This window comes from Equus przewalskii, chromosome 10, assembly GCF_037783145.1.
Source record: "Equus przewalskii isolate Varuska chromosome 10, EquPr2, whole genome shotgun sequence".
Taxonomy (NCBI): domain Eukaryota; kingdom Metazoa; phylum Chordata; class Mammalia; order Perissodactyla; family Equidae; genus Equus; species Equus przewalskii.
Window position 1 is genome coordinate 4,304,775 of NC_091840.1, and position 24,902 is coordinate 4,329,676.

At 55.8% G+C, this 24,902-nt stretch overlaps 2 protein-coding genes across 3 annotated transcripts; both read right to left on the minus strand.

Moving 5' to 3' along the window:
• Positions 1-597: 597 nt before the first annotated feature.
• On the minus strand, positions 598-8,916 carry TMEM235 (transmembrane protein 235). 2 transcript variants are annotated; one of them, XR_011522845.1, is made up of 5 exons: positions 7,929-8,916; positions 6,204-6,284; positions 5,483-5,620; positions 1,209-2,319; positions 598-945 (listed from the first exon to the last, which is right to left on the minus strand). XR_011522845.1 is itself a non-coding variant. In XM_008524881.2 (4 exons), the coding sequence occupies exons 1-4, from the start codon at positions 8,854-8,856 to the stop codon at positions 2,078-2,080; spliced, it is 1,389 nt and encodes a 462-aa protein (XP_008523103.2). In that variant the 5' UTR covers positions 8,857-8,916; the 3' UTR covers positions 598-2,077. The 2 variants fall into 2 exon arrangements, 1 of the variants encoding a protein (XP_008523103.2); XM_008524881.2 differs by having other exon boundaries at positions 598-2,319.
• Positions 8,917-13,240: 4,324 nt separating this feature from the next.
• Positions 13,241-22,346, minus strand: BIRC5 (baculoviral IAP repeat containing 5). The gene is made up of 4 exons (XM_008524880.2): positions 21,363-22,346; positions 21,062-21,171; positions 19,676-19,793; positions 13,241-15,405 (listed from the first exon to the last, which is right to left on the minus strand). The coding sequence occupies exons 1-4, from the start codon at positions 21,471-21,473 to the stop codon at positions 15,316-15,318; spliced, it is 429 nt and encodes a 142-aa protein (XP_008523102.2). The 5' UTR covers positions 21,474-22,346; the 3' UTR covers positions 13,241-15,315.
• Between the last annotated feature and the right edge of the window lie 2,556 nt (positions 22,347-24,902).

Below are 24,902 nucleotides of genomic sequence, written 5' to 3' on the forward strand. Positions count from 1 at the left end.
TGGAGGCTGGCCAATCAGAGAGTGAGGCACGTCCTGGCTGAGTCACACCCCCACTGGCATGTGGCCAGGCAGGTCTGTTCTAGAAGGGAAGGGGCAAGCGCCACACCCCTGCCCCCATGCCCTCCCTCAGGGAGTTCTGCGATCCCAGTGGCCACCCCATGTGTCTTTTCCAGTGTCCTGTTCCCAGAGCCCAAGCCCAGGTGCAGTCAGAGAGGCCCAGGGCGGAACTCTTGCACTCCGCATCCCCAACAAACCCACAGGAGAGGCCACTGTGGGGCTGAGGGGAGGGAAAAGTCAAGGGCGGGCCTCACAGGCTCAGAGGATCTGCCCACGAGGCCCCCGGATCCACCATGGAGGCCCCAGGAGTCCTCTCCTGCCTGGAAATGAGAAGGAGCTTGTCTCTGGATGGACCGCCACGCAGACATACACAGGACGTCTCTGGATGGACCGCCACGCAGACACACACACAGGACGTCTCTGGATGGATGGACACGCAGACACACACAGCTAGGAGTGTTCTCACACTTGCACTGTCTGTAAGCTGTGGGCATGCATTATCTATTTCGAAAATCTTTAAGAAAGAAAAAGAACGGCTTATTCTGCATGCAGCACAAGCTGATTTATTAAGGACAATTTGGCACACCGTTATTGTGGAATGGTAAATGCTAAAACACGAGCAAGAAGGGAAGCCCCACACAGCACCCAGCACTGTGTCCCTCAGTGGGACCCCAAGATGGTGCCAGCCCCTGAGCCCTAGGAGCTTCCTGTAAGCTTTGAAGCAATAAAGGGAGACTGGGGAGGAGGGAGCCCAAGGCAGGAGAGGCAGCCATCTTCCCCAGCACACCCCAGACTCAGGGAGGCCCTGAGCCCGAAATGGGGCCGGTTGGGGCTTCAGGGACTGCACAGCCCCCCAGGCCCTTCTCCTCTGCCGCTCGACTTCTCTACCTACAGGCAGATGGGTGCACCTCAGTCTTCACAGACCCCAACAGCCTGGGGTGGGCTGGCCACCCACCTGCCCTCGGAAAGGGCCTGCAGGCCTGGGCCTACGAACTGAGCGCCACCCAGCCTGGGGCTTGGCCTCCATTCCATGAGCCTGCAGCCCGACCCCAGGCTGTGGCCTCCGCCCTCCAGGCAGCCCAGTCCCTCCTGGCTGAGAAGCCCTCCCCTGCACGGTGGCATGGCACCCCAGCCCACCACGGCTTCCACACCTGCTTCTTTGGGGCGCCCAGCCGGCCCCTGGCCCGTGCAGATACTCCCGGGGGGCTGCAGCCCGGAGGGTCGGGGTCCAGAGTGCCAGCCTGAAGGAGCAGCAGCGGCACCAGGTCTAGGACAGAGGCCTGAAAACAAGGCAGGGGGCAGAGGCGCATCCCGCCCATTCGGCTCCCCCTGTGCCTGCGAATCCAAGGGGCTCTCGGGCCCTCTCCTCACTCTCCTCTCCACCAGCACCTGCCCTCAGGGGTGAGTGGACAGAACAGAGGCCCAAAGGACATCTGGCTCTGCCATTTGCTCTGGGGTGGTCTGGGCCTCAGTCTTGCCTTCTGTGAAATGGGTGAATGGTAACCAGTGTGAAGGGCGACCAGCGGATTAGAGGAGGAGATGGGTGGGCAGGCCCAGCACTGTGCCCAGCATGGAGGGTGCTTAACGGGTACCTGCTTCTCCCTTGAACTCTCCCCTCTCCAGGACAGCGGGAGTGGCTCCAGCCGACCCAGGTCTCTAGGAATGGGGACAGCTCTGGCACACCAGGACTCATGAGGGGAGTGTAGGCCACGCACTCAAGAGGCAAGGAGGCCAGCTATGCCCCAGGGCCCTGCAGCACCCCCACCCCAATCCCCCCACTAACAATCCCTCAGGCCACTTGCTTCCTCTTTCTGGGACTCACTTTTCGAATCTCTAAGAGGAGCATAATGCGGCAGGGGAGCCCCCCAACATCAGGCTTTGCCTAACAAGAGATTCTTGGCTCTGTCCCCAGCCCCTGTTCACCCGCAGGACCCCCTCCCAGCCAGGCCGCTTCCGGCCGATCCCAGGAGATGCAAAGGGAAACCAGGACCCTCTCCTCCCCCACCTGCCGGCCTGGGACTCAGAGAACCACAGAGTGGGGGGTGCCCGGCGCCCGGCTCAGGCTGAGGGCTCGGGCGGCTGCAAGCAGGAGGGTGCCGCTGAGCGCCTCCAATGCACAGGAGCCCCAGGCCAGGGCCACAGACCAGCCGAAGCTGACACGGACGTGCTGCACGTGCCAGGGGCCGTACTGGCGCGTGGTCTCGGCGAAGGCCAGGTGTGAGTAGCTGATGTAGGTGCTGAGGCCTGCCACGGTCAGGGCACCTGGGGAGGGAGTGCAAGGGCCACTCAGCGTGTCTGCCTGCTGGGGACACCGCCCTACCCGCGACCCTGGCCAGGGTAGTGCTGTGGACACAGCCTCGGGAGGCCCTGCCCACTGGCCTTCAAGGGGAATGGAAGCTCCAACTCAGTCCTCAAACCCCAGGACCTCCCCCCAACAAAATCCCCTTGCAAACAGTACCACCGATACGCCCAACACATGGTCCCCACTCACATAACTGCCCCACGTACACAGCACCCTCTTGTATCCCCGGGAGTACCCAGAATACACGCGTGCGTACACACACACACACACACACACACGGCACAGGCACACACACAGACCGCCAGTGACCTCTACTGGCAGCTGGGGGTCTCTGGAGCTCTGACCTGGCGCCCTGAGCCAGTCCCCCGGCCTGCACCTCCGGCCCCCTCTTCCTCACAGCTCCCTCTCCTCACCCCACTGGCTGACCGCCCCCCTCCTCCTGGCCCAAGCCTCAGTGTGCCCCTTCCAGAAGCCCCCTCCCCAGCCCCAGGTCTGAGCTGCAGGCTCTTCCTCTCTGCTCTCATAACCCCTGCCCTTCCACAGACGACGACTCCCTCCTCCCTCAACTTTCTGAAGAAGCGCTCAGAGCTCTCCTCAAAGGACTGGCTTTGCCCAGGGTGCCAGTGCCGAGTGACCCTTCGTCCGGTGGTTCAGGAGCAAGCAGAGAGCTGAGCACTGGGACATTTTCCTGTCCCCCCCGGGTTCAGAAGGACCAACCAGAGCGCCACCCTCTGTCCCACGGCTGCAGGCTGACATCAGAGCCTGCCCTTGGTGCCAACTGTAGGGAATCTTGGCCAGGGCGGGTGGGTCCCCAGGCTCCATCAGTCACTTCTCAGGTGAGCACACTGCCCAGCCAAGGGCAGGAGGCTGACCAGAGCTGTCCTTCAGGGCCAGGTCTGGGTCTCACCGGGACCTAGAGAAGGGCCCCAGCCTTGAGGTCCCCATACTGCCTGAGTCTCACCCTGGTCCTCTGTGATTCCTCACTTGATCAAAGGTGAGAAGGAGTGGCGGGGTGGGGGGGGTGGGGGGGCGGGGACACACAGCTGCCAGTGCAGGCTGGGCCGAGCAGCAGCAGAGGTTAGGGACTTAATCTGGGGAAGGATGTGAAGCCAAATCAAGGGACGTGGGCTCTGGGACTGGGGTCGGCACTCAGCAGCAGGGCTGGCAGACACTTCTCGGGCTTCCTCAGGGAGCTCTCATGCAGCTGGGGCCCCAGAAACAGAGGCGGCTGTCTCAGCCTGCAGCTGTCAGAGCGCCTGGCCAAGTCTCCACTCTGCCCCCACCCCCCTGGCTTCCCCACCAGCTGAGCTCATCTCCAAGCCACCAGCTGCCTCCATCCAGCCTGGCTGAGGACAGGACCCACTGCTCTGCCATGGCACAGGGTGCAGAGTAAGCTCCCAAGCTGGACACCCCCATGTGGAGCCCCCAACTCTCCCTGGGGACAGGGAGCCCAGGTCTGGCCCCTGCCAGACCACTCTCTGAGCCTCAGACTTACTGACGCTCTCAAACATCCCCCTGGCCAGCACCGGAGCCTCAAGCTGGGCGATTGTAGTGAAACACATCACTCCAGGCCCTGTCCACGCACGTGCCCCACCAGGCTCCTATCTCAGGGAAGGGCACTCATCCATCCTTTGTCACCCTGGACCCCTCTGTGTCCCTCTCCCTTCTTGCAGTGCTGATGGAGGGGGGTGGGGTGAGCTGACCTCAGGCAGGTCCCCTTGGTGTGACCTTCCTGTCTTGGAGGCCCAAGACCTGGAGTGTCTGTTGACGCTCCCCCCTAACCCCGGGCCACCTGAGTGGGCTCCTGACAGTGATGTCAGCAAACCCATTTCCACGGAAACCCGTCCTGCAAGGAAGGCAGTGGTGCAGCGAGGGCAGCACGTGGGGCTTTCTTGGAAGCAGGCCAGCTGCCTGCTCTCGAGCTCCCCGGGGCCTCGGAGCAGGGGATGCCCCCCAGCAGCTGCCTCCAGACCCTCCCTCCGCCCACTGGCCGCCGCCTTGGTTCTGACACAATGCCAAGGTTTATGGCCATCACCAGTTTACCTGGTTCCAACCCCACCCAATTTCTCCTCGTGGTGGCTTCCCAAGGCCCCCTTAATTGGATTTTGGACACACAGACCGTCTCCGGGCTCAGGCTGCAGCTGACACTTTGATTTCTCCTGCTGTCATTCTCTAAACCAAACACCTAGGCTGCCAGTCCCCTGGCTCTTGGTGCCAGGCAGGCCCACCTACTCCCTCCCCAGCTCCTTCCCAGAGCAAGCAGGCCTGCCCAGGAGGGAGCCCCAGGCCCACGTGGTCTGGTCCTCGAGTGCCATGGCCGGGAAGGTAGGGCTGGCCTGGGACACAAGACTCAACTCAGGCCTGGCCCTGGATGGCAGGGGCCACTGAGGAATGACCCCAAGGAGCCAGCAGCCCACTGTCTTCGACAGCCAGCCTTGGACAACTGGGGACACTTGGTGGCTGGCTGGGGCAGGTGGCACCAAAAGGCAGTGAAGGGGACCCCTAGCCAAGCTTCCTGCAGACCTCAGCAAATTCTTGGACATCTCAGCCAGAAGCTAAGACCACTGAGTGCCCGTGGCACACCATCGCATGAATCCCTGAGGGACCGCTTGGCCCAGCGCCCAGCACAGTCCAGATGAATGTCAGCTGATACACTGTTCCTAGTCACAGTCTGGACCTGGGTGGGGGTCACTGCCGAGGACTCTGAGGCCCCTTCTCACCCCATCTTCATGCCTGGCCCTGCCTGGCCAGTGCTAACCCCCTGCCTGCCCTTGCTGCTCCCACCAGGACTGCCTAGGGAGGAGAAGGGAGTGAATGGGGCCGGCCCCACCCCTGGTGCAGGTCCAAAAGGGCAGGTCCTGGGAGGGCCTCGGAGATCCCCGTGCCTCTTGAGCCTGGAAGCTCAACCCTGCGGCTGCCCCCATCCTGCTCGGAGCCCACAACCAGAGCCCCTGCCTCTGCCCCTCTGAAGGCCCCAGTGCCACCCAGGGTGACTTTGCCTGCTGCAGCTCAGTCCCCAGGCTGGGCCCAGGCTTGGCGTAGCCCAGAGGGGAACCCACAGGGTGAAAAGAGAGGCAGCACCCCACTCCCAGGGCCTGCGACCCCCACAGCCCCCAGACTCACCCCCCAGCAAGAAGTAGCAGCCGGTGAAGAGCAGCAGAGGGACGCTCTGGGCCAGGGAGCTGAGGAGGCCGCAGACCCAGCCACACACGACAAGGACGAGGCTCAGGGGCAGAACCACCATGACGGCTCGGTGCAGCACTGTGGAGAGTGGGGCTCAGGGCGCGGGGGGGGGCCAGGACCTGCCCCTCAAGGCAGGTCCAGGTGAGTGCTTCAGAGCCCTGTCTGCATGAGGACCTTTGCAGGACACACAGGGCACCTTGGCCTTGGCCAGAGGAGGAGCTGGACCATCCACCTCCCTCCGATGCCCCTGTTTCCACGGTAACCACCTGACATTCCCAAGGGCCCTCTGATCCTGGCACAGGCTTCCTGAGGCCCAGGGTGAGGGAAGTTTCCCCAGCGCCCCCCCCCCCCCACCTCCCAGCCTCCTCAGAGGAGCAGGCATGCCAGGTGGGAGATGCCCGCCAGGTAGACCCATTTGGAAAAATAAAGGAGAGTCCAGAAGGGGCACAGGGAGGGCAGGTAGGCTGGGGTCAGGTGCCTGTAGTCACAAGCCAATAGCGGAGCACGGGGGCTGTGGCCAGTCGACGGGAGTTTTCAGATATACATGGAAATGTCTTCTGGGAATGCAGGCTCTGGCTGGAAGTGGTTCTGCGGGTCTAGGATGAGGGCAGCTCTGATCCCAGCCCTGCCTGGAGATTAAGGGAGGAGGGCGGCGACTCACGGATGAGGTGCTGCACCGAGCTGGGGACGTCCAGGCCCTCACTGGCAAAGGGGTCGATCAGGGGGATGCAGCTGTTCTGCCCTAAAAAGCAGAAAAGATGCCAGCCTGGTGGGTTGGACACCCGTGGGGCCACCACCCACCCCGCACTTCTCGGAAATGCATTGTCCTGCAGGCATGCTTGAAGGCGTGCTCCCGTGCCCTGCCAGAGCCGAGGGGACTGACCAGTGACCACAGGGCCCTGTCAGAGTCTCTCCTGGAACTCGGAGTTGGGGCTCCAAATGGGTTTGGAGGGTCAAGAACTTCCATTTTGTTTACTTAATGTCTAATGTTTATTTACTGTCTAAAATTGCAAACATCCCAGAGAGGCTGGCCTTGGCACTCCCTCAGGCCAGGGTCCCCCAGCATGCTCGCACCTGGAGGTGAGGCTTCACCTGGACAGGGAAAAGGTGCATGTAACATGGGCTCTCTGACTTGTGCACACCCACCCATATGCACACCCACTGGCACACACGTGCACAAGTCGGGAGGGCTCTGGAGCGTTCAGCAGTCTGTCAAGTGAATGAAGGAACAGCTGAGTCCTTCCTCCTGAGATGCCCCGAGGAAGCCACCCCCCCACACACATACATTCATAGTCACCTGCACACACGCACACACTCTCACAGACATGCTCACACTCACACACTCAGGTTTACATACACTCACACATTGATATTCACAGACACACCCATACACTCTCACACTGACGCGTGCTCACACACACATGCACACACGCTCACACGTACCCTGCCATCAGCGCTCATCCAGTGCAGGGGGAGCCGCCCAGGCTGGCTGTGAGGGCGGCAGCTGGGGGCACCGGGAAGCCCTCCAGCTTGCAGGCAGGTGCTGGGCCGTACTGAGGAACACCCTCCCCTCTCCTGTGCCCCGCAGCCTGTGCACAGGCTTGAAACGCATGTGATGCTCCTGCCTTCTGCCTGTGCACTGTCAGGCCATCAGGCGGCGCGGGAGCGAGGGCCTCGCCTCATGGCTGCGCCTGACAGGGAGTGGTGATAACGGGGCTGCGGGCCCAAACCCCAGGGACCGTAATTAGGAAACAACCCCTGGTCAGTTGGATGAGGAACCTGGCCTGCCCAGAGGCCCCCAGCTCCCACACCAGGCTTCCTGGGCCCACCCCCGCTCCACTCCATGCCCACGCCCTACAGATGAGCAGAGGCCCCTCTGCTGGGCCTGCCCAACACTTTCCTCCCTCATTCTTCCTGACCCCCCAGTCTTGGTTGCAGGTATCATTTTCTCCCCATCTGACAGACCAAGACCTGGAGGCTGAAGGGGGACAAGGTCCCGGGTCACTCGGCTGTGAGTGGCAGAGCCCGTGGGAGCCTCTGGTGACCTGCCATCTATCAAGTAGTGTGCTAAGGCTTCTAGCACAAGACAGGCCCCAATAGGTGAGGCCAGGGGAATGCCTGCGGGCTCCTGCTCTGGAAGCCTCTTTGGGTCCTTTTGGGGCCACCCAGAGTCCCCCTCACTTTTATTTCCCGCCCATGGCCTGGCTCTGATCCCAAGTCCCTTCCTCCTCCAGCCCCACTGTCACCGCAGCATTTGCGGGGGCAGCCGAGAGACCCCAGAGGGCAGACACCCGGAGGAGGGGTGAGGGAGTGGGGAGTCCGAAGCAAAGGGATCGTGAGCGGAGGGGACGAGCGGGTGGTCACCCTTCCTGGGCGGCCGCGGTACCTTCGCAGATGCGCCAGAGCCCCGAGTGCGAGGACAGCTGCCCGGCGCGCCCCGTGTGGTTGCCGGCGTCCGCCACCTCCAGGATGTACCAGTAGTCGCTGGCCACGGCGGCGGCCAGCAGCGCGAAGCTGAGCAGCGCGCCCAGGGCGGCGGCCAGGAGCAGGGCACCCAGCCGGGCCATGCAGGGGGCGGGGTGCAGGGGCCCGAGGGGTGCGGGGGATGCAGCGGCCCCGGGAGTGGGGGCGGGAAAGCGGGTGGAAGGGAGTGCAGGGAGCCGAGGGGGCGGCAGGGAGTCGGGGATTGCAGGGGAGCCGGGGGCTCCGGAGAGTGGAGGGGAGTCAGGGAGTGAGGGGGTCCCCTGGAGAGTGAAGAAGCGGGAGAAGCCGAGGAAGAGCGGGAGGCGGGGACTTAGGGAGCCGGGAGAACCGCGGGAGTGGGAGAGTGGGGGGAGGGAGGGTTCCGGGGAGTGCAGAGAGCGGGGAACGGGGGTCTCGAGAGGCGGGGAGCGGGGAGCAGGGCCGGGGAGCGGGGAGCCGCGCGGGGAGCCGAGCGAGGCTCCTCTGGCCGCGGCGCCCCCTTTGCTGCTGAGCGCTGGCCTCGCGATGCCCCTCGGGCCGCAGGGAAATCGATCCCACCGCCGAGCTCGGGCCCCCGGAAAAGACGAGGAAGTCGCGCAGCCGCAGGGACAGCGCCGCAGACCTGGGTTCAAACCCCAGCGTCCCGACGAGCTGACCGTGGGTCCCTGGGCAAATTTCTTAATCTCTCCAAACCTTCGGCTCTTCAGCCGCCGAGGGGCTGGGCTGAGGAGGCATATGGGGAGGCGGGGGGGAGCCTGAACGGGCCCCAGGAGGGGGCTCAGCTGGTGGCAGGTCGGCTGCCCTGGTGCTGGGGCACTGAGCCGCTGACTGGCCCCCGTCCTGGTCTTCATCAGTCTCCAGGACCAACCAGAGGGCTCTGGTGAAGTGGGGTGGGTGGGCAAAGGGCCTGGCGGGGCTAGCAAGGGGGCTACAGGAGGAAGAAGTCTTGCTTCCCATTAGCTCCTAATTACAAAAGCCGCATGGGGCAGGCAGGCCCCTGTTGGTCCACCACTCACTCAACAAACATGCAAGAAGCACCTTCTGGGACAGGTGTCAGACACTAGAGGGGTGGGAGGCAGAGGAGCCACAGAGAGGCCCCCACCCAGGAGCAGGCAGTGACACACATGGAGGTGACAGGCTGGGGCTGTCATGGTGGGCCTGTCTGGGGTTCAATCTTGGGCAATGGGAAGGCCTCCTCTCCAGGTCCCTTGACCAGCTGTTGCTGCCCACCCCCCACCCCCCCAACCCCCCAGACTGGGCGCAGACAGCGCAGAGGGTGAGCTCCACATCCTCACCAAGGGGGCCCTTCTGGGTTGAAGCAGCTTCGTGGCTTAGGGGCATCCTGGGGCTCTCCTTTCAGAGGGTTTGTTTCGGCCCCCTGTTCTTCCAGCAGGCTCTTCTTGTTTTGAGGAGTACAGTCAGGAAGCAAAAGCAATCGTAGCAAAGTTGTTGGAACAGTACTTCAAACAGCATTCAGACAGCGGCATGGAATTCAGTGGATATGGTGCAGACCGTCCATCTTGCCACACACTGCACCTGAGGCTGGCTTGGGGCACTCAGCGGGCCCCGGGGCTTCCGGCTGCCTCAGTCCCCACAGCTCTGCCCCCAACCCTTGCTCTGGAAGCTGGGCGGCAGCTAGGGACCCTTCTTTCTCCAGCGGCATTGGGCCCAGAAGGTGAAAGAATTCAGCAGGCAGGCAGGGAAAAGCAGGTGCTCAGGGAGCAGCAGCCACCTACGAAAGCAGGAGGGGTGGAGGGAGAGAGGCTGGGGAGGGGCCCTGCTGGAGAATGGCAGGGGATCCGAAGCGGCTGGGAACGAAGCGTGCATGATGACCCGAACGCTTCTCCCACAATGTGGCAAGGATCAATATTGCTCTAGTTCGGTCAAAACCTTTTGTGTGTGTTTAAGGTTTGAACTGAAAGACTGTGTTCAGGGGGAACTAGAGGACCCCGTTTTTGGCCGCCTGCTCCACAGCCTTCCTCCCAGTGACCCCCTGCCTCTTGACCTGAGCTTTTGTGAAAGGGTCTCCTCTGCCCCCCTGTGAAGCTTAAACAGAACAGGATTCCGCTGTCAGGGCCAGCGAGGGGTGCTGTCTGAGGCCACACGTCTCCAGAGAGGAAGACACAGATTCCCCTTGTGTTGCAGTGTGGAAGGCTGGTAGCAGTCTACACCCCACATGCTTCAAAGCTCTGGCTCAGTGTTTTAAACCCCAGATGTAGAGTCGGAGCCACTGATAGGGTTGTCCCCTAGGCGGCAGGCGCTGTCCTCGAGGGGCAACGTTGAATTCCGCTAAACTGCTTCCCTTGAGATGGACCCAAATTATACTGTTGCCCAGTTCCGAAAAGGGGCCACTGCAGAGTGGCCCATTTTCATTACTCATCCTCCTTTCATCAACTTGTAACCGGTAACGAGAGCCGTTGGTGGGCCACTTGGCAAGCACCAAGCCATCTCCAGGCTGTCAGGGCCTCTTCACAGCCAGCACGAGACCACTACCGCCAAAATCAGGGGCAGGAGTGATCTTTTGATGGAAGAAACTCCAATTGTAAGTGACAAAAAACAGAGCTGCACAAGCCTCTTTTCTTTAAACTTAATTCAGCTAACTCGTCAGCAGCTGGAAGGACGGGATGCCTGGCCCCAGCAATGGCCCCAGCGATGGCCCCAGGGCAGATGAGACTCCTGCTCCAGGTGATGACACAGCCTCCAGCGCAGGGCTGGGGAGGCAGCTGAAAGCGCTGGTGACACTGTCAGAGCAGCTCAGCGTCGGCTACACGACTCCTCTCGCTGGAGGTGGCAGGCACCCTCCCACAGAAAATGAACCTTACTAACTCAGCCAACAGGTCAGCCCGTCCACTCAGGGGCTGTGTGAAGAGAATTCATCCTGGTGAACGCCGAAACTCTGTCCATGTCAAAACCAGCCATGCTACAGGGGCCGCAAATGGCTGAGGTCGTAGGCTGGGACCGTCTGCCTTTTACCCTGACCTGGATGGCCCATATCCTGTGAGACGTGGCCCTGATCAGGAGGCCGCTCATTCCCAAGCCGGTCAGCCTCATTCCCAAGAACTCATTGGTCTATGAAGGGCTCGTCAGGGCCCCCTCGGACTTGCCAGCATCTGTCCAGTGAGCCTGGCAACCTCTGACAGGGCTCTGCTAATAGGGAAACTGGAAGGTGCCACCGATGCCACATCACAGAGTGCACCTCTGTGCCCCCAGCATGGCGCATCTTTCCCATCCCGGTTCCCCTGGCAGCCTCCTCCTTGCTCCTGGACAAACAGAAGCTCCATTCTTCCTGTTGCGGCCTGAGGCAGAGTTCACGGTTGTCTTCTCAGTGCTCCTGAGTGTGGATGCTCACCACACTCACATGGCTATTTGTTGGGCTTTGTCTTCCCACCATTCAGAAGACAAGACCCCCGTGAGCCCACTGTGGGAGACTGAGTCCTCTCTGGGCTTCAGTTCCTGCACGCACCACCCAGCGCACAGTAGCTGCTCAAGCAAGTATCTGAGTGAACAAATGGATGGATAAATGTCACCTTGGGGATCAGGTGGAAAATAACCACAGGAGCTAAGGCCCCAGCCTGGCCCAGTCAGCTGAAGACAGGCTCGAGTGCTGTAGGCTGAGCCCAGGGGAAAGCACAGCTGCTGCTCAGGTGGTTCTTTGCTTTAAGAGCTCGATTCCCCCAGGGCGAGCCAAGAAACCCTCGTGAGGGCGAAGCGGCTCAGGGCAAGGCAGCTGCACGACTCAGCGCCTTCTCAGCTCAGACCTCAGAGGCTGACAGCGAGCGCAGGCGCTGTACTGTGGGTACAACGGGGAGAACCTAGCAAAGGGTGCACGGGACCCCTCTGGACTGGCTTACAACTCTTGTGAATCTTAGTTCAAAATAAAGTGACAATGCTGTACCGTGAGGACCAATGGAAGCCTCGGGGAGGCAGGTTTCTGTTCCATGTAATGAATGCCTTTCTGACAACACTGTCTGAAAAATGGGAGGGGGACGTTTTCAAGATGGCCCTCACTCCCTGGAGTCAGGCAGTTGACTGCGGCCGCCCCTCGAGGCTGGGCAGTGTTGGCAAGAGGTGAGGGCCTAGCTCTGGGGCCAGACTCCCTGGGTTCAAATCCCAACCCTAACACTCACTAACTGAATGTTCTTGGACAGCCATTTCACCCCTTTACAAGTCTCCACTTCTGCACCCAAAACATGCAGCTAGGATCACATTAGACTTTATTGGCAGTTGTTGAGTTATTCTTTTTAAGTGAGTACAACCTGCAAAAAAATGGTCAGCATCCCGAGGATGCCAACCTGCCGGCAACAGCTGGCTGATGGCTCCATTCTTGACGTCTCTCCCTTCCAGTCAGGCTGCCCCCCAGTCCTTCACCCCACTGGAGACCGGGGGAGGTTGTGATGCCCGAGGCTGGCCCTTGGGGCTCTAACCTCCCCTGACATGGTCACACCTGACGTGGCAGCCTGAGAATCACCCTGCCCACCTGACAGCCCATAACCACCCATTTCCGACCCTTTCCACTCCCACCTGACTTGGAGAACCTGAGAAGTGGACACACATTCGAAAGAAGGTCGAGGCTGTTGCCCTTAGCAAAGGCCTGAGCTTGATGAGTGATGTCTGTTAAGCGTTCCGACGCAGGCCGTCCCTAAGGTCCAGTGATAATAAGCTTCTAGAAGAGGAAATGTGCAAGATGGACTGAGGGGCCAGCTCCAGCTCAGCCTTGCTCCAGAGCGCAGCCTGACAAAGTGAGAGAAAACTGCATTGTTAACCATTGTGCGAAAGAACTGAGGACAAAACCTTTTTCTCTCAGCCCCTCCACAAAGCCAGTTTGTATGGACCAGTTATTAAAGTGAAGTATCCATCCAAAGACTGGCACAAATACCAAAAATAAGCAGCTCAGATGAGTATAGAGGCTGGAGTGCTTTTTTATCCCCTAACAAAAACCACTCCAATGTTCTCCAAGCTTAGAGGGAAAAATACATTTCACTCTTTGAGATGTGGGAGAAAATTGAAGTCTGAGGTGCATTTTTCACAGCTGGTTTATACATGGAATGAGCCCAGATGAATAGACGGGTTGGCCCTCCAGTGGCTCTTGCAAAGGAGCCCGAGGCTGGCTTTGTCTCTGCAAGAGCACGTCCCTCCCCCGCAACTGTCTGGGCGGAAGGATCAGCTGGCAGGCTGAGAAGGGACCACCACAAGGAGCCAACAGTGTTTAAAAAGCCCATAGGATCTGCAGCAGGGTTTGAAATGGAACAGTTTTTATTTTTCAGAAATGACAAAGATGACCTCCAGGTTTCCAATAGGACTGTAACAACCACCCTGCAGATTAACTTCATGGACGGTGACATCGAATCTGTCCTCCTCCTGCCAGGCTCCAGCCCTGCTTGAGTTGGCCTCAGGGAGGGAGGGAGCGGGGTCACCAGCACCCAGCCCATGACGTGGAGAATGTGACAGATATGGAGAAGCCGATAGCAGTAATGCAGACTAGGGGAACCAGGGCTGACAGATCACCTGCAGGAGCCCACCCAGTGCCCACAGCTCTGAGCTAAGTCATTTAAAAAGGATCCAGGCTGCTGCGATGTTCCCGGGGAGGGAGCAAGCAGTGTGCACCCCACGGCTCACCAGGGCTGTCCAACGCGGCAACAGCACAAATGAGTTTCTGTTAGATGATCATTCCTGCTAGCCTGTCTCCAAACTCACCTAAGGTTCACACTGGCCCCAATGACTCAGAATGGCTTTATGCTCACTTTTAATTGTAGTTTGTGCTGTTCTGTGAAATAATAACTCAAACAAAATAAGAAAACGACACTGCAGAAGCTTAGGGGCTGAGACTGTCTCGATTCCCTTCCTCATCACACAAGTCATTTACTCCACCTACAATAAAAGCCAGCTGAGGCCGAACAGGGTTTATGACCCCTGTGTTACAGATGAGGAAACAGTAGCTCTGATTAAACAAGGGAACAAGGGCCGGTCCCAAGGCCACAAGGACGCATCCTGTTAGAGAGGGCCCCGGGCGGGTGTCCCAGAGCCCCTTTTTTATTATGACTGCTCAAACCCTTTGTTAGTCCATGCCGGGGTTGACGCTCACATATCACTGAATTTATGATCTTGTAAGATTGCAAACAATATAAACAAGTTATCTATTTTTTTAAAAAGTTCCTAAGAAGAGAAAGGTTTTCCAGTCCACTTTTTAAATGAATTTATTCCATTGCCCTCCTTTAGGAGAGTCACATTAGAAAGACAGGTGAATTACCAGCCACCTAGGCCACATCAATAACGGGAAATAGCTGTCGGCAGAGCACTGACAATATTAAGACCAGGAGCTGCTCAGAGGTGTTTCCCATGCCACTCGTGCCCGCCACATCTGTGAATGACAGCTCCCCCAGAGCGGGCTCCCCAGGAAGAAGCCGCTCTGACTGGGGACCCTTCTGACTCAGGAGAGGATGCAGCAGTGAGCCGGACCTCTGGAAAATGCCTTGTCTGGTATTGAGGACCCTTTCCTCATCTGTTTTAGAGAAATGTGGCAACCTTGCCATGTGCCCAGTGGGTAAAGAAGTATCTTCAACTGACCTCAAAGCAAGACATCAGCTCGAGACATAAGCCCTGCTCTGCGCCACCCCGCCACTCACGCTCCAGTCATGGCAGGAGCTCACCCCACGCCAGGCCCCGCGGCAGAGCCTGCGGTTTCATCCCAGTAGTTCTCCGTCTGAGAGCTCGAAGGTTACAAAACGCCAGGACAGGCAAGGGGCTGCCTGCACACACACAGCACTGCCAGAGGCTCGGCAGGGAGGTGATTTCAGACGATCCACTTTGGAGCAAAGGGAGGCTGTTGTAATGCCAGACCTGACGGGTGCAAGGATGGTCACAGACGTGCAGATGTCAAAGCGAGCTAATACAGAGTATTTGGAACACAGAAATGCACACTATAAACTTAGATTATTACACAAATAAAATTTAAAATGGTATCCTTAATTCTTTGCCCAGTCACAATGGACCTAGGATCACATTCACGAATTGAATCTCGGGCTTGACAGCCACAAGCCAACGTGAAGCCCAGACATGTCAATAGAGCAAAAACTAGCCAAGAAAAAAGAGAGACTCCGTCACTGGACTCAGCAGCACCAGCTGTACAACGAAGGAGCCCCTGGGAACACTTTCAAGGAACAACGACACTACAGGTTAAATATTCTAATTTCAAAATGCTGACGTCCTCCTTCCCTAAGGCACCGCTAAGGGGCCCCACAGAAAAGTCAGTAACACCGGGGAAGGTGCTTGAAGTGAGGTCCCACTGTGGGACCCGCAAATATGCGGAGGCGTCACTCCAAGGCAGCCAGCTGCTCAATGGCATAGCGAACTTTCTTTGCAGTTTCTTCAAATTCTTTCTGCTTATTGTTGGTTTCCTTTGCCTGGAAATAAAGAACAGACACATGAAATGGAAACTCTAGCCATGCTGGAGTTGAGACACCCAGCTATATGAGGTCACTATCCTGATTCTCTCACTTAAGCTCCCTCCTAATAATTGTAACAATAGAGAACATTTATGGAACACCTTGCATGTACCGAGCACCCTTCCACCTGCTTCACACATCAGCTCATGTATTGCTCAGTATCCCTGTGAGGCAGGTGCTATCAGCATCCCCATCACACAGATGAGGAAACTGAGGCCAGAAGCACCCTGCTCAGGGTCACCCAGCTGCCCATGGCAGAGCCGTGCTCTCGACCACCCCACATGCTCCTGAAGCTGCTGCGGAAAGGCCCAGAGCCCCCTCCTCTTGTCCCGTTAAAGAGAAACTGCCTAGCATCAGCTTTTTCCTGAAACAGGAAAAATTCTGTCACTTCCAGTCACTCCCTGAATGTGGCTTCCAAGCTTTTCACTCTGCTAAACGCTCCCTCCAGAGGGACAATGACAATCACGTTAGCAAATCCAGGGCCCTCCCTCCCTCCCCTCATTTTTATTCTCCTTGACTTCTCTGCCACATTAAAAAACAAACAAAATACCTTATTGGGTTAAATTTGTTTTCTAATAAGAAAAACAATAGAGGTTCACTTTTTAAAAATTACTTTTTAATGTGTATTTGTGTATCTTAAATTTTGCCCCAGGTGTAAGGCTCACTTTTTAAAAGTGAATTAAAAAATAGTACATTGACAAGAAACAGGGCAACAGCACCTAACAAATAATGGTGCATCTTGTAAAGGAAACTCCACAGCCCCCGAGAGTCTCGTCTTTATTGGTATGAAAAGATGACCACGGCCTTTTAAAATATACTTATTTACTTTTTTCTTCTCTTTCAAAAGGCCTGAAATTAATTAAGCCCCTATGTACACAGGCCCCAATTTAACCAAAACATGGAGGTCCACATCTTCATGTCACACATTTTCTAATCAAGGGGCGGAATCAAAGACAAGATGCTCACCACTAGAAACATAGCCCAGCGCCCCGAGCAGGACTCCTGCCGTCCGGGGCTTGTGACTCAGCTCTCCTTCCATGACTCCACTTGCTCCTCGTCACAGCTGCTCACAAATTCGAGTCTTACACAGAAGCAAGTTTCTCTGCTTGTTCCCATATTGAGTTTATCCCCAGAACTGATTTATTTTCAAATTGGCTCTAATTAATTTCATTCTTTTCAAGAGACGGAGGGCATGAAGCAGCAGCAAGAACCGAGTCACGAGCACAAGGTATGCCCCCGGTCAGCCCCACAGCCTGCTCTCTACCACCTGGCACCCATGCCCAGCATCAGGGCCCAGCGGGCGGCTTGATCGGCGATCCTGTCACACTGACTGGCAGCAGCATCTCACGCTGAAATCCGGGCTCTCAGAAATCACAGCATCACGACAAACACCGCCATTCATTCCTTGTCTTCAGTATTTGAATACAACACGTGAGTACATTATCTGGTGTTGTCAACAATGTCTGGTAAACGATTGTTTTACACTGTGTACCACCATTACACAGCTGGTTGAATAAACGGAAGAAACGGTTTCAAGTACCAGCCCCCAACCATACGGACCCCTGCCAAGCAGACGAGGCACGCGTGCCAGCCCCTCCAGGAGTGAGGCGCCCAGCGCCCACCGCCCACCCGCTGCTCCAGCGTGAAGTGGACAGGCCTCTGGTCACGCCCATTCCTGCACTGGGCTCTGACCCCAGACCTTCCCATCCATTCACATGGGAGAGCGCATGGGGACACAAGGGGACCTGAGTTTTTATATTAGCGATAAACTATTTGCAACAAACCCCACAATTGCTTGGCACTCTAGAGCAGCTGTGTGCCACAGAACTTCCTGCAGTGACAAAAATGTTCTATCATTTGCACCCCCAACAGCAGCCACCCACCACGTGGAGCCACAGAGCAGGTAAAATGCTGCTAGTGCAACCGAAGACCCGACTTGTACGTTTTATTTCATTTAGTAGCTGCAGTACTGGACAGCGCAGATCGAGGACATCACGACAGCTCAGCCGAGTGCCGCTGACTTACGGAAAAGCTTTCTGCTGCATAAGTTTTATAAACCAATTAAGGAAAGTATGAATAGCTTAAACTTTCTATTCTTCTTTAAAATACATAAATTTTTAAATGAACTGGAAGGAAATACACAAAACAGTTAACAGTGGTCACCCCTAGCGTAGGGGTGGAGCTTCTGATTCTTCCTTATAGAAGCTTTTATTGTCTGTTTTGTAATTTAGGTAATGAAAACAATGCCTAATTTTAAAGTATTCTGCATTCTGACTTGGGAAAAACAAAAAACAGCTGTAAAACGAAAGCAAAACACTTTGTTCCAGTCTCCCCACTGTTCTCATGGGAGTGTCTACTCCTGGTTCCAGTCTGGTTCCGGCCCCACTGCTGTGCACCCAGGGGACGGAGACCAAGCCCCTTCTGGTGGGTTTCCTGCTCCAAGCAGTCCTTCTGAGTCATTCTCCCAGCACAGGCCGACAGGGCCCACCGCCCTGGGCCGCTATTCTGGGACCGGATCGTCAGCTGCACAGCCCTCCAGTCTGCTGCGCTCCCTAAAGGCCCCCCTCTCTCGCTGTCAGGACCCGGCTTCAGCCACCGTGCTCCACCCTCCGCCTTCCTCCTGTTCGCGCAGGCACAGCTTTCTCATGACTCTTCCTAAGCATTCAGGCTGGTCTCTCACCTAGAAGGAGGTCGGCAAACCGCAGCGTGCAGGACACAGCCAGCCAGCCACCGCCTGTTTTTCCTACAGCTACTGGGCTAAGAATGGTTTTTACATTTTTAAACAGTTATGGGGGAAAAAAAGCCACAAGGAATAATATCTAACAGAAACTACGTGGCCCATGAAGGCTAAAGTACCATCTGTGGCACTTTACAGAAAGTGTGCTGACCCCTGACCCAGAAGGCTCTCCTTTCCCACTTCCCAGCTGCAACACTGCAGCTCCCAAGACCTCCATGGAGCAAACTCGTTGCACCGACCACCGATTCTTTGCCCCTTCCTGACAAAAATAAATAAATGCTGAGGACAAAGTAGGTTTATTTATTTATTTTGAGGAAGATCAGCCCTGAGCTAACATCTGCTGCTAATCCTCCTCTTTTTGCTGAGGAAGACTGGCCCTGAGCTAACATCCATGCCCATCTTCCTCCACTTTATATGTGGGATGCCTGCCACAGCATGGCTTGATAAGCAGTGCCATGTCCGCACTCGGGATCCCAACCAGCAAACCCTGGGCCACTGAAGTGGAATGTGCAAACTTAACAGCTGTGCCACTGGGCTGGCCCCTGTCCTTAGCATTTAAAATCTACTATATTGGACAGAATTATTTTATATTGATCTCTAAAAAGCAACACAATTTTCAAGCCGAAAAGGACCTCAGAAACCAGGGGGATCTATCCTCCATTTTACAGTAAGGAAAGTGCAACCAAGACTGGCCTAAAGTCACAAAGTCTGTGCATGGCAGAGACACAACCAGGACATCTCGACTCTCTGCCCAGTGCTTTGCCACAAGGATGTCAAACACGTGAGTATTTATTCTCAGGAGGGCTGCCAGATTTAGCAAATAGAAACAGGATGCTGAGTTAAATTTGAACTTCATATAAACGAGCGATTGTTCAGTAAACACCCATACAAAATGTGAGATATAGGAAGAAATTACTCCTTGTGTACCTGAAATTCAGATTCAACCGGGGGTCCTGCTTTGCTCTGGCAACCCTAATTCTCTACAGCCAGGCTGCCTGAGAGCCACTTCTTTGCGGCCTCACTCTCCCAGTAGCCCAGTGCGCCTGCCCCAGAGTTGAAGTTCACCCGCAGAAATCCCATCACAATCCAGTGGGACTTGGGCCTCCTTTCCCAGTACGTATAACGCCCCTTCCTCAATACGTGTCCCCGCTCTCTTCCTACCACTGCCAACACACGAACACACACCATACAAATGCCCTCCCATCTCAACTGTCGCGGAAGGCAGGAACGCCAGCCTAACCAGAGGTGACCTCACACCGGGCAAACCTTTCCCAAGGAGACGCGTTTTCCTGACTGCACAACCCCAGACCACACTCCAGGACAGATGCTTTTCTGTCCTTGAACGCTACGTCCTCACATACACATGTGAGGAGCTTAAAAAGCGCTCACTGAGGAAACCAGAGTCCACCCAGTGTTTGCGAGGGGCAGGGGTGCAGCGTCAAAGACGCTGGACAGGATTTGCTCCTGGTTCTTATTCCCAGTAATACATACAATTTTGTTCTTGGCTCTTTCTTTGTCCAGTTTCAAAAATTCACTGAGGGTTAATTCTTCAAACTGCTTCTTGACAGACAGGAAAGCACAGCCGGATGAATGCTTTTTATGTTCCTCTCTAGAAAAATCAACACAGGTGCATGTCAACAGAGAAAATCAGTAAAGGGAGAGGAGCAGAGCTCGTCACCAACAGTCCCCCCATCACCACCCCCAGGCACACGGACACACTGTCCTCTGCTCTAAGAGCAAAGTGTGAAGTCTGCAGCAGACGGAACAGTGCTGGGTCCCAAGCCACATCCCCACACAGCTCGTCTTAGCACCTTCTCCCCCTGTGGACGTCGCTCCCCATGTCCTTGTGGCTGATGTACTTTATCTGGAGTCCTTTAGCAATTAGGAGGAAGAGTGTTACATGGAGTAAGTCCAGAGGTATCGCATGTCAAATCCTCCAGAAACTGCAGTAACCTCATTGCACTGGAATTGTGAGATAACCTGCTGGTGCACAATAAGGGCACCAGCGGCCAGGCTTCTCCCCCACACTCCTCTGCCTCACACCATCCTTCTCTGCGTTGGGAATCACCTCTGCACAGTGGACAGCACTGTCACCAGGACAGTAGTGAACGACCACACAGCCACACAAAGTCCAAAAGGACAGCCAAGAGTAACTATCATCTGAAAATACTACAGCCCCTAGAAACTCACTCCCAAGAACACAGAGATCCCCGTCAATACCAGATCACAAAGCAAAGATATGAGGGAAAACAGCAACACTCTTCTGGCCAAGAAGAGAAACAACTCAGGGGATTCTCGAGGGGAAAAAATGAAAGTTGTGGAAGCACTTGATTCTGACAGGGGGAAAAAAGGTGAGAACAGAATGTGGCACTACATTACAGAAAGACAGCTACCGTGTCTATCTGACTGTATACAACACAATTAAAAAAAAATAACTAGGTGCCTTATAGAACAAAATCCAAAACAACACTGAAGTGTACCACTTTAAAAGGGTGGTGTTTGTGGCGTGTGAATTATAGTTTGAGAAAGCTTTAGATTTAAAAACTCTAAAACAAGAAAAGCACCTGGACATTCCTAGGTCACAAGAGGACCTGCTCCTGAATTCTGGCGAACGGGAAAGGCATCAAGTAGCTACAAGAAGGAGACTTTCTTCAACATCCATCCTGAAGGACATTTGGCCAAATCAGGTTTGATTCGGTCGAAAGCGTCACCAAGGCGCCAGCACACAGAGAATCATCCATTAGCAACAGCTGGTTAGGGCACCAAAGGAGCTTGTGGCTCCCTCGCTAAGTGTCTTTGAAATCCGGAGAGTTTTCCGGAGCCCAGCTCAAAACAGAAGCTCCCGGAAGCCCAGCGAGGCCGGCCTGGAGGACTTACATGGGGTCGTCATCTGGCTCCCAGCCTTCCAGCTCCTTGAAGCAGAAGAAACACTGCGCCAAGTCGGGCTCGTTCTCAGTGGGACAGTGGATGAAGCCGGCCGCCGCCATCTGCAAAGGAGAGCGCGGATCAGGCCCCGGCGGGGCGCGTCCCGAGCCTCCAGGTCCTGGCCCGCCACGGAGGGACCGGAGCCCCGCGGGAAGGGCCACCCTGGGTCCCCGGAGCCTCGCTGGGGGGTCGCCGCGGGGCGGGCCTCTGGGTGGGGTGGGGCTGGGGGCCCCGGGAGGCCGCGCAGTCTCACCCGCTCCGGAGTGCAGGCGCAGCCCTCCAAGAAGGGCCAGTTCTTGAAGGTAGAGACGCGGTGGTCCTTGAGATACAGCTGCCAGGCTGGGGGCAACGACGGGGCGCCCATCCCGCGGCCGCCGAGCGCTGCCGCGATTCAAATCCGGCGGTTGGCGGCCACCGCGGGGCATGTCGGGAACGCCCCGCCCCGGAGCTCGCCGCCCGCAGCCTTCTGGGAATGCAAGGCTGGGCGGCGCGGAGCCTGCTGGGAGTTGTAGTCCTCCGGTCGGGTGGTGCTGTTCGCGGGGTGCGGAACGGCTGTCGCCCAGCGCTCGCAGGTTTCCACAGTTAGCGCTTCCCCGACTGCTTGCGAGAGTGGTGGGAAGAGGAGTTGAGGATGAGCTGAAGTCCCCGTAATGGGTTCAAAGAGTGGCCCCTGTCGAGCGCATACGTGTTAAGCCCTTTCAGCCTGCAAACTCTCGTTAGTGTTTTTATGGGCGCCCCACTGCTGGAAACCCCTAGTGCCAGCTTCCTCTGCCCTTGTGCCGGCCAGGTTAGGATGTGTGCTGATCACATCGGTCTAGAGACCCCGGCATCCCCCAGAGGGAAGATGTCACATAGCTGAAATCCACAGCTAAACCTCCACCCTCTCTGGTCTCTTCTTTTATCAAGCCTTCTCGCTGAAGCTTCTTGGAAGTCCAGAAATCGACCCTTGGACCTTTGCCCTTCCCTTTCCACCAGAATTCCTCCGGAAATAGATATCCCTCCAGGTCAATAGCTAGAACTTAACTATGCCGCAATGGCAGCACAGCTTCCAGATGTGAACAAACTCCTGCTTATTCCACCATGCCCCTTCGGCCGGGCTTTTAGGTATCCTGTTGTGCTGTACAAATGATGCTACAGCAAATACATCGTATAAATATCCTTGTGTCCTGGTACTTTTGCTTCCATGGGCTTGATTTCTAAAAGTGGATTCCTAAGTCGAATGTGAGTTTAAAATGTTAGTACCTAGTGCCAGGTGACTTTCCAAAAAGCTGCAGCAGAGCTCATACCCGTCTGCTGTGCCCGTTCCCTTGCCCCGACTCTGCCAAGTGTACTTTGACATAGGTATCTACTGAGTTGTCCTTTTTTTTCTTATCAATTTTTAGGAGTTCTTTATATGTATATATATCCCTTATCTGTTATGTGTGTTGCAGGTCTGTGCGGCATTAGGTGATGTCTATAGAGGTTACATGGGCATCAGAGCAGGTCTAAAACCCGATTGTTTACCTCCCACCCAGGGTCTCCAGAACTCCAGCTAGCTCACGTGAGGATAAAAGTCTGTAGTTACCTAGGCTTTACTATGTAAGCGTTCATTCAGTGACTTCTAACTGATGACAGTATGCTCCAGGTAGTGTTCCAAATGCAGGTGGCCCCATGGAAAACCAGTCAGGGGAGGCCCCCGAGTGACACCGCAGGCACCCCGCTAGCACGTCACCTGCAGACATTGCCTTACAGCTTACGCAGAAGGCAGAGTCCTAAGCCTGTGCATATGGCCCATGGCTATCGGCAATAATCTGACTGATGTCTTCCTCCCACTTCTTCCAGCAGGGCAAGCTCCCTGGCCTCTCTGAGCCACAGTTTCCTCAGATATAAATTGGAACTTGAATCACTCAGAACTATGGAACAACCCCTTTTCTCCTTTTCCACCAGCGGGAACGTTGCTGGACCAAAGATGGCATACTAAGTCCCCTGGGAGGGGGACAGCCTTAAAAAGGCCTGGCTGCGACTGTTGGACGAAAAGCCACACACAGCTGAGACCAACACACTGAAGCGCCTCTAAGTCTTGGGGAGCGGAACTGCCTTCGTTGCCCAACTGGTGAGGGCCACCCAAAACGGAGTTGGCAGTGGGGGTCAACAGAGGTGACAAGTGTGGAAACACTGCCCACTGCCGTCCCTCCAGGAGACCTGGGTGTCGTCTCAGGGAGGCGGGATTGGAACGGGACAAGAAGTGCTCAGCACAGGGCAGTCGGCCTGGATGATAGGAAAGAGAAGCCGAGGGGAGCAGCAGCTGCCTGTGGACTCGGCCATGCTGGGCCCAGAGCAGGGCTATGTGCCTGGTGGCTTCACCTGACACAGAGGTCCTGGCCTTCCAGTGACCCTTCCAGCTCTCTGAACCTCGTCCTTTAGGGGGTTTTTATTGGTTTGATTGATTAAATCATTGGCCCTTGGTGATTAATTCAATCTCCAGCCCCTCTCCCCTTCCTGGAGGTTGGGAGATGGGGCTGAAAGCTCCCAGATTCTAATCAAGGCTTGGTCTCTCTGGCTACCAGCCCATCCTGAAGCTGTCTAGGGCCCCACCAAGAACTGTCTCATTAGAACAAAAGATGCTGGAGCTGGCCCTGTGGCACAGCGGTTAAGTTCACACGTTCTGCTTCGGCGGCCCAGGGTTTGCCAGTTCGGACAAGCAGACATGGCACCACTTGTCAAGCCATGCTGTGGCAGGCGTCCCACATATAAAGTAGAGGAAGATGGGCATGGATATTAGCTCAGGGCCTCTCTTCCTCAGCAAAAAGAAGAGGATTGGCAGCAGATGTTAGCTCAGGGCTAATCTTCCTCATAAAAAAAAAAAAAAAAAAGAGTCTCCTATCATACTGGAGACTGCAAAGGTTTTAGGAGCTGTGTGCCAGGAACTGGAGACAAAGACCAAATATATATTTATCACAAAAGTAAATTTGCATGTTTACGTGAACTCTCTGGATTTTCAAATAGTTTGCAACAAATTCTGATCAATACTTTGATGATCAAACAAACCCATTTGTGTGTGTGTGTGTGTGTGTGAGGAAGATTGTTCCTGAGCTAACATCTGTGCCAATCTTCCTATATTTTGTATGTGGGACTCTGCCACAGCGTGGTTTGATGAGCAGTGCGTAGGTCCATGCCCGGGATCCAAACCTGCAAACCCTGGGCTGCCTAAGCAGAGTGTGGGAACTTAACCACTGTACCACTGGGCCAGCCCCCAAAACCAGTTTGAGATCATAAAATATCAATGCTAGATATTACTTTACAGGCCGTCTAGTCTGGCTGAGCCTTTTGTGAAAACGTTTCTTCTTTATTATAATGGTAACACATCAACATTGTAAAAGCAGAAACAGTGCAATGAGAAGGCACTCTTCCCCCCCACAAGACCTTGCTCCCCGAAAGGAGACTTTTCAGCAGTCTCTATATATCCTTCCAGATGTGGCACCTGCCTTATCAGGTAACAGCACATCCCAGCTTTATCAGCACACAGAGACCCCACCACCTTTTGTAATACCTGCGTGGTACTTATTGGATGGTCTACCCTGATTCTCATTGACCAGTTTCCCATTGGGAGACTCCAGGTTGTTTTTGCTACTAGGAACTTACCGCATCATCAGTTGTACATGTGCACCTGTGCCTGTAGGATAACTGTCTACAAGCAGGATTGCTGGCACCGTGTGTGTGCCCCTCTCACGATTTTTGTATATAGCCAATCACCCTCTCAATCATCAGAGCACAACACAGGTTGCTCTTCCATCTTGTCCCAGGAGATGTTGAC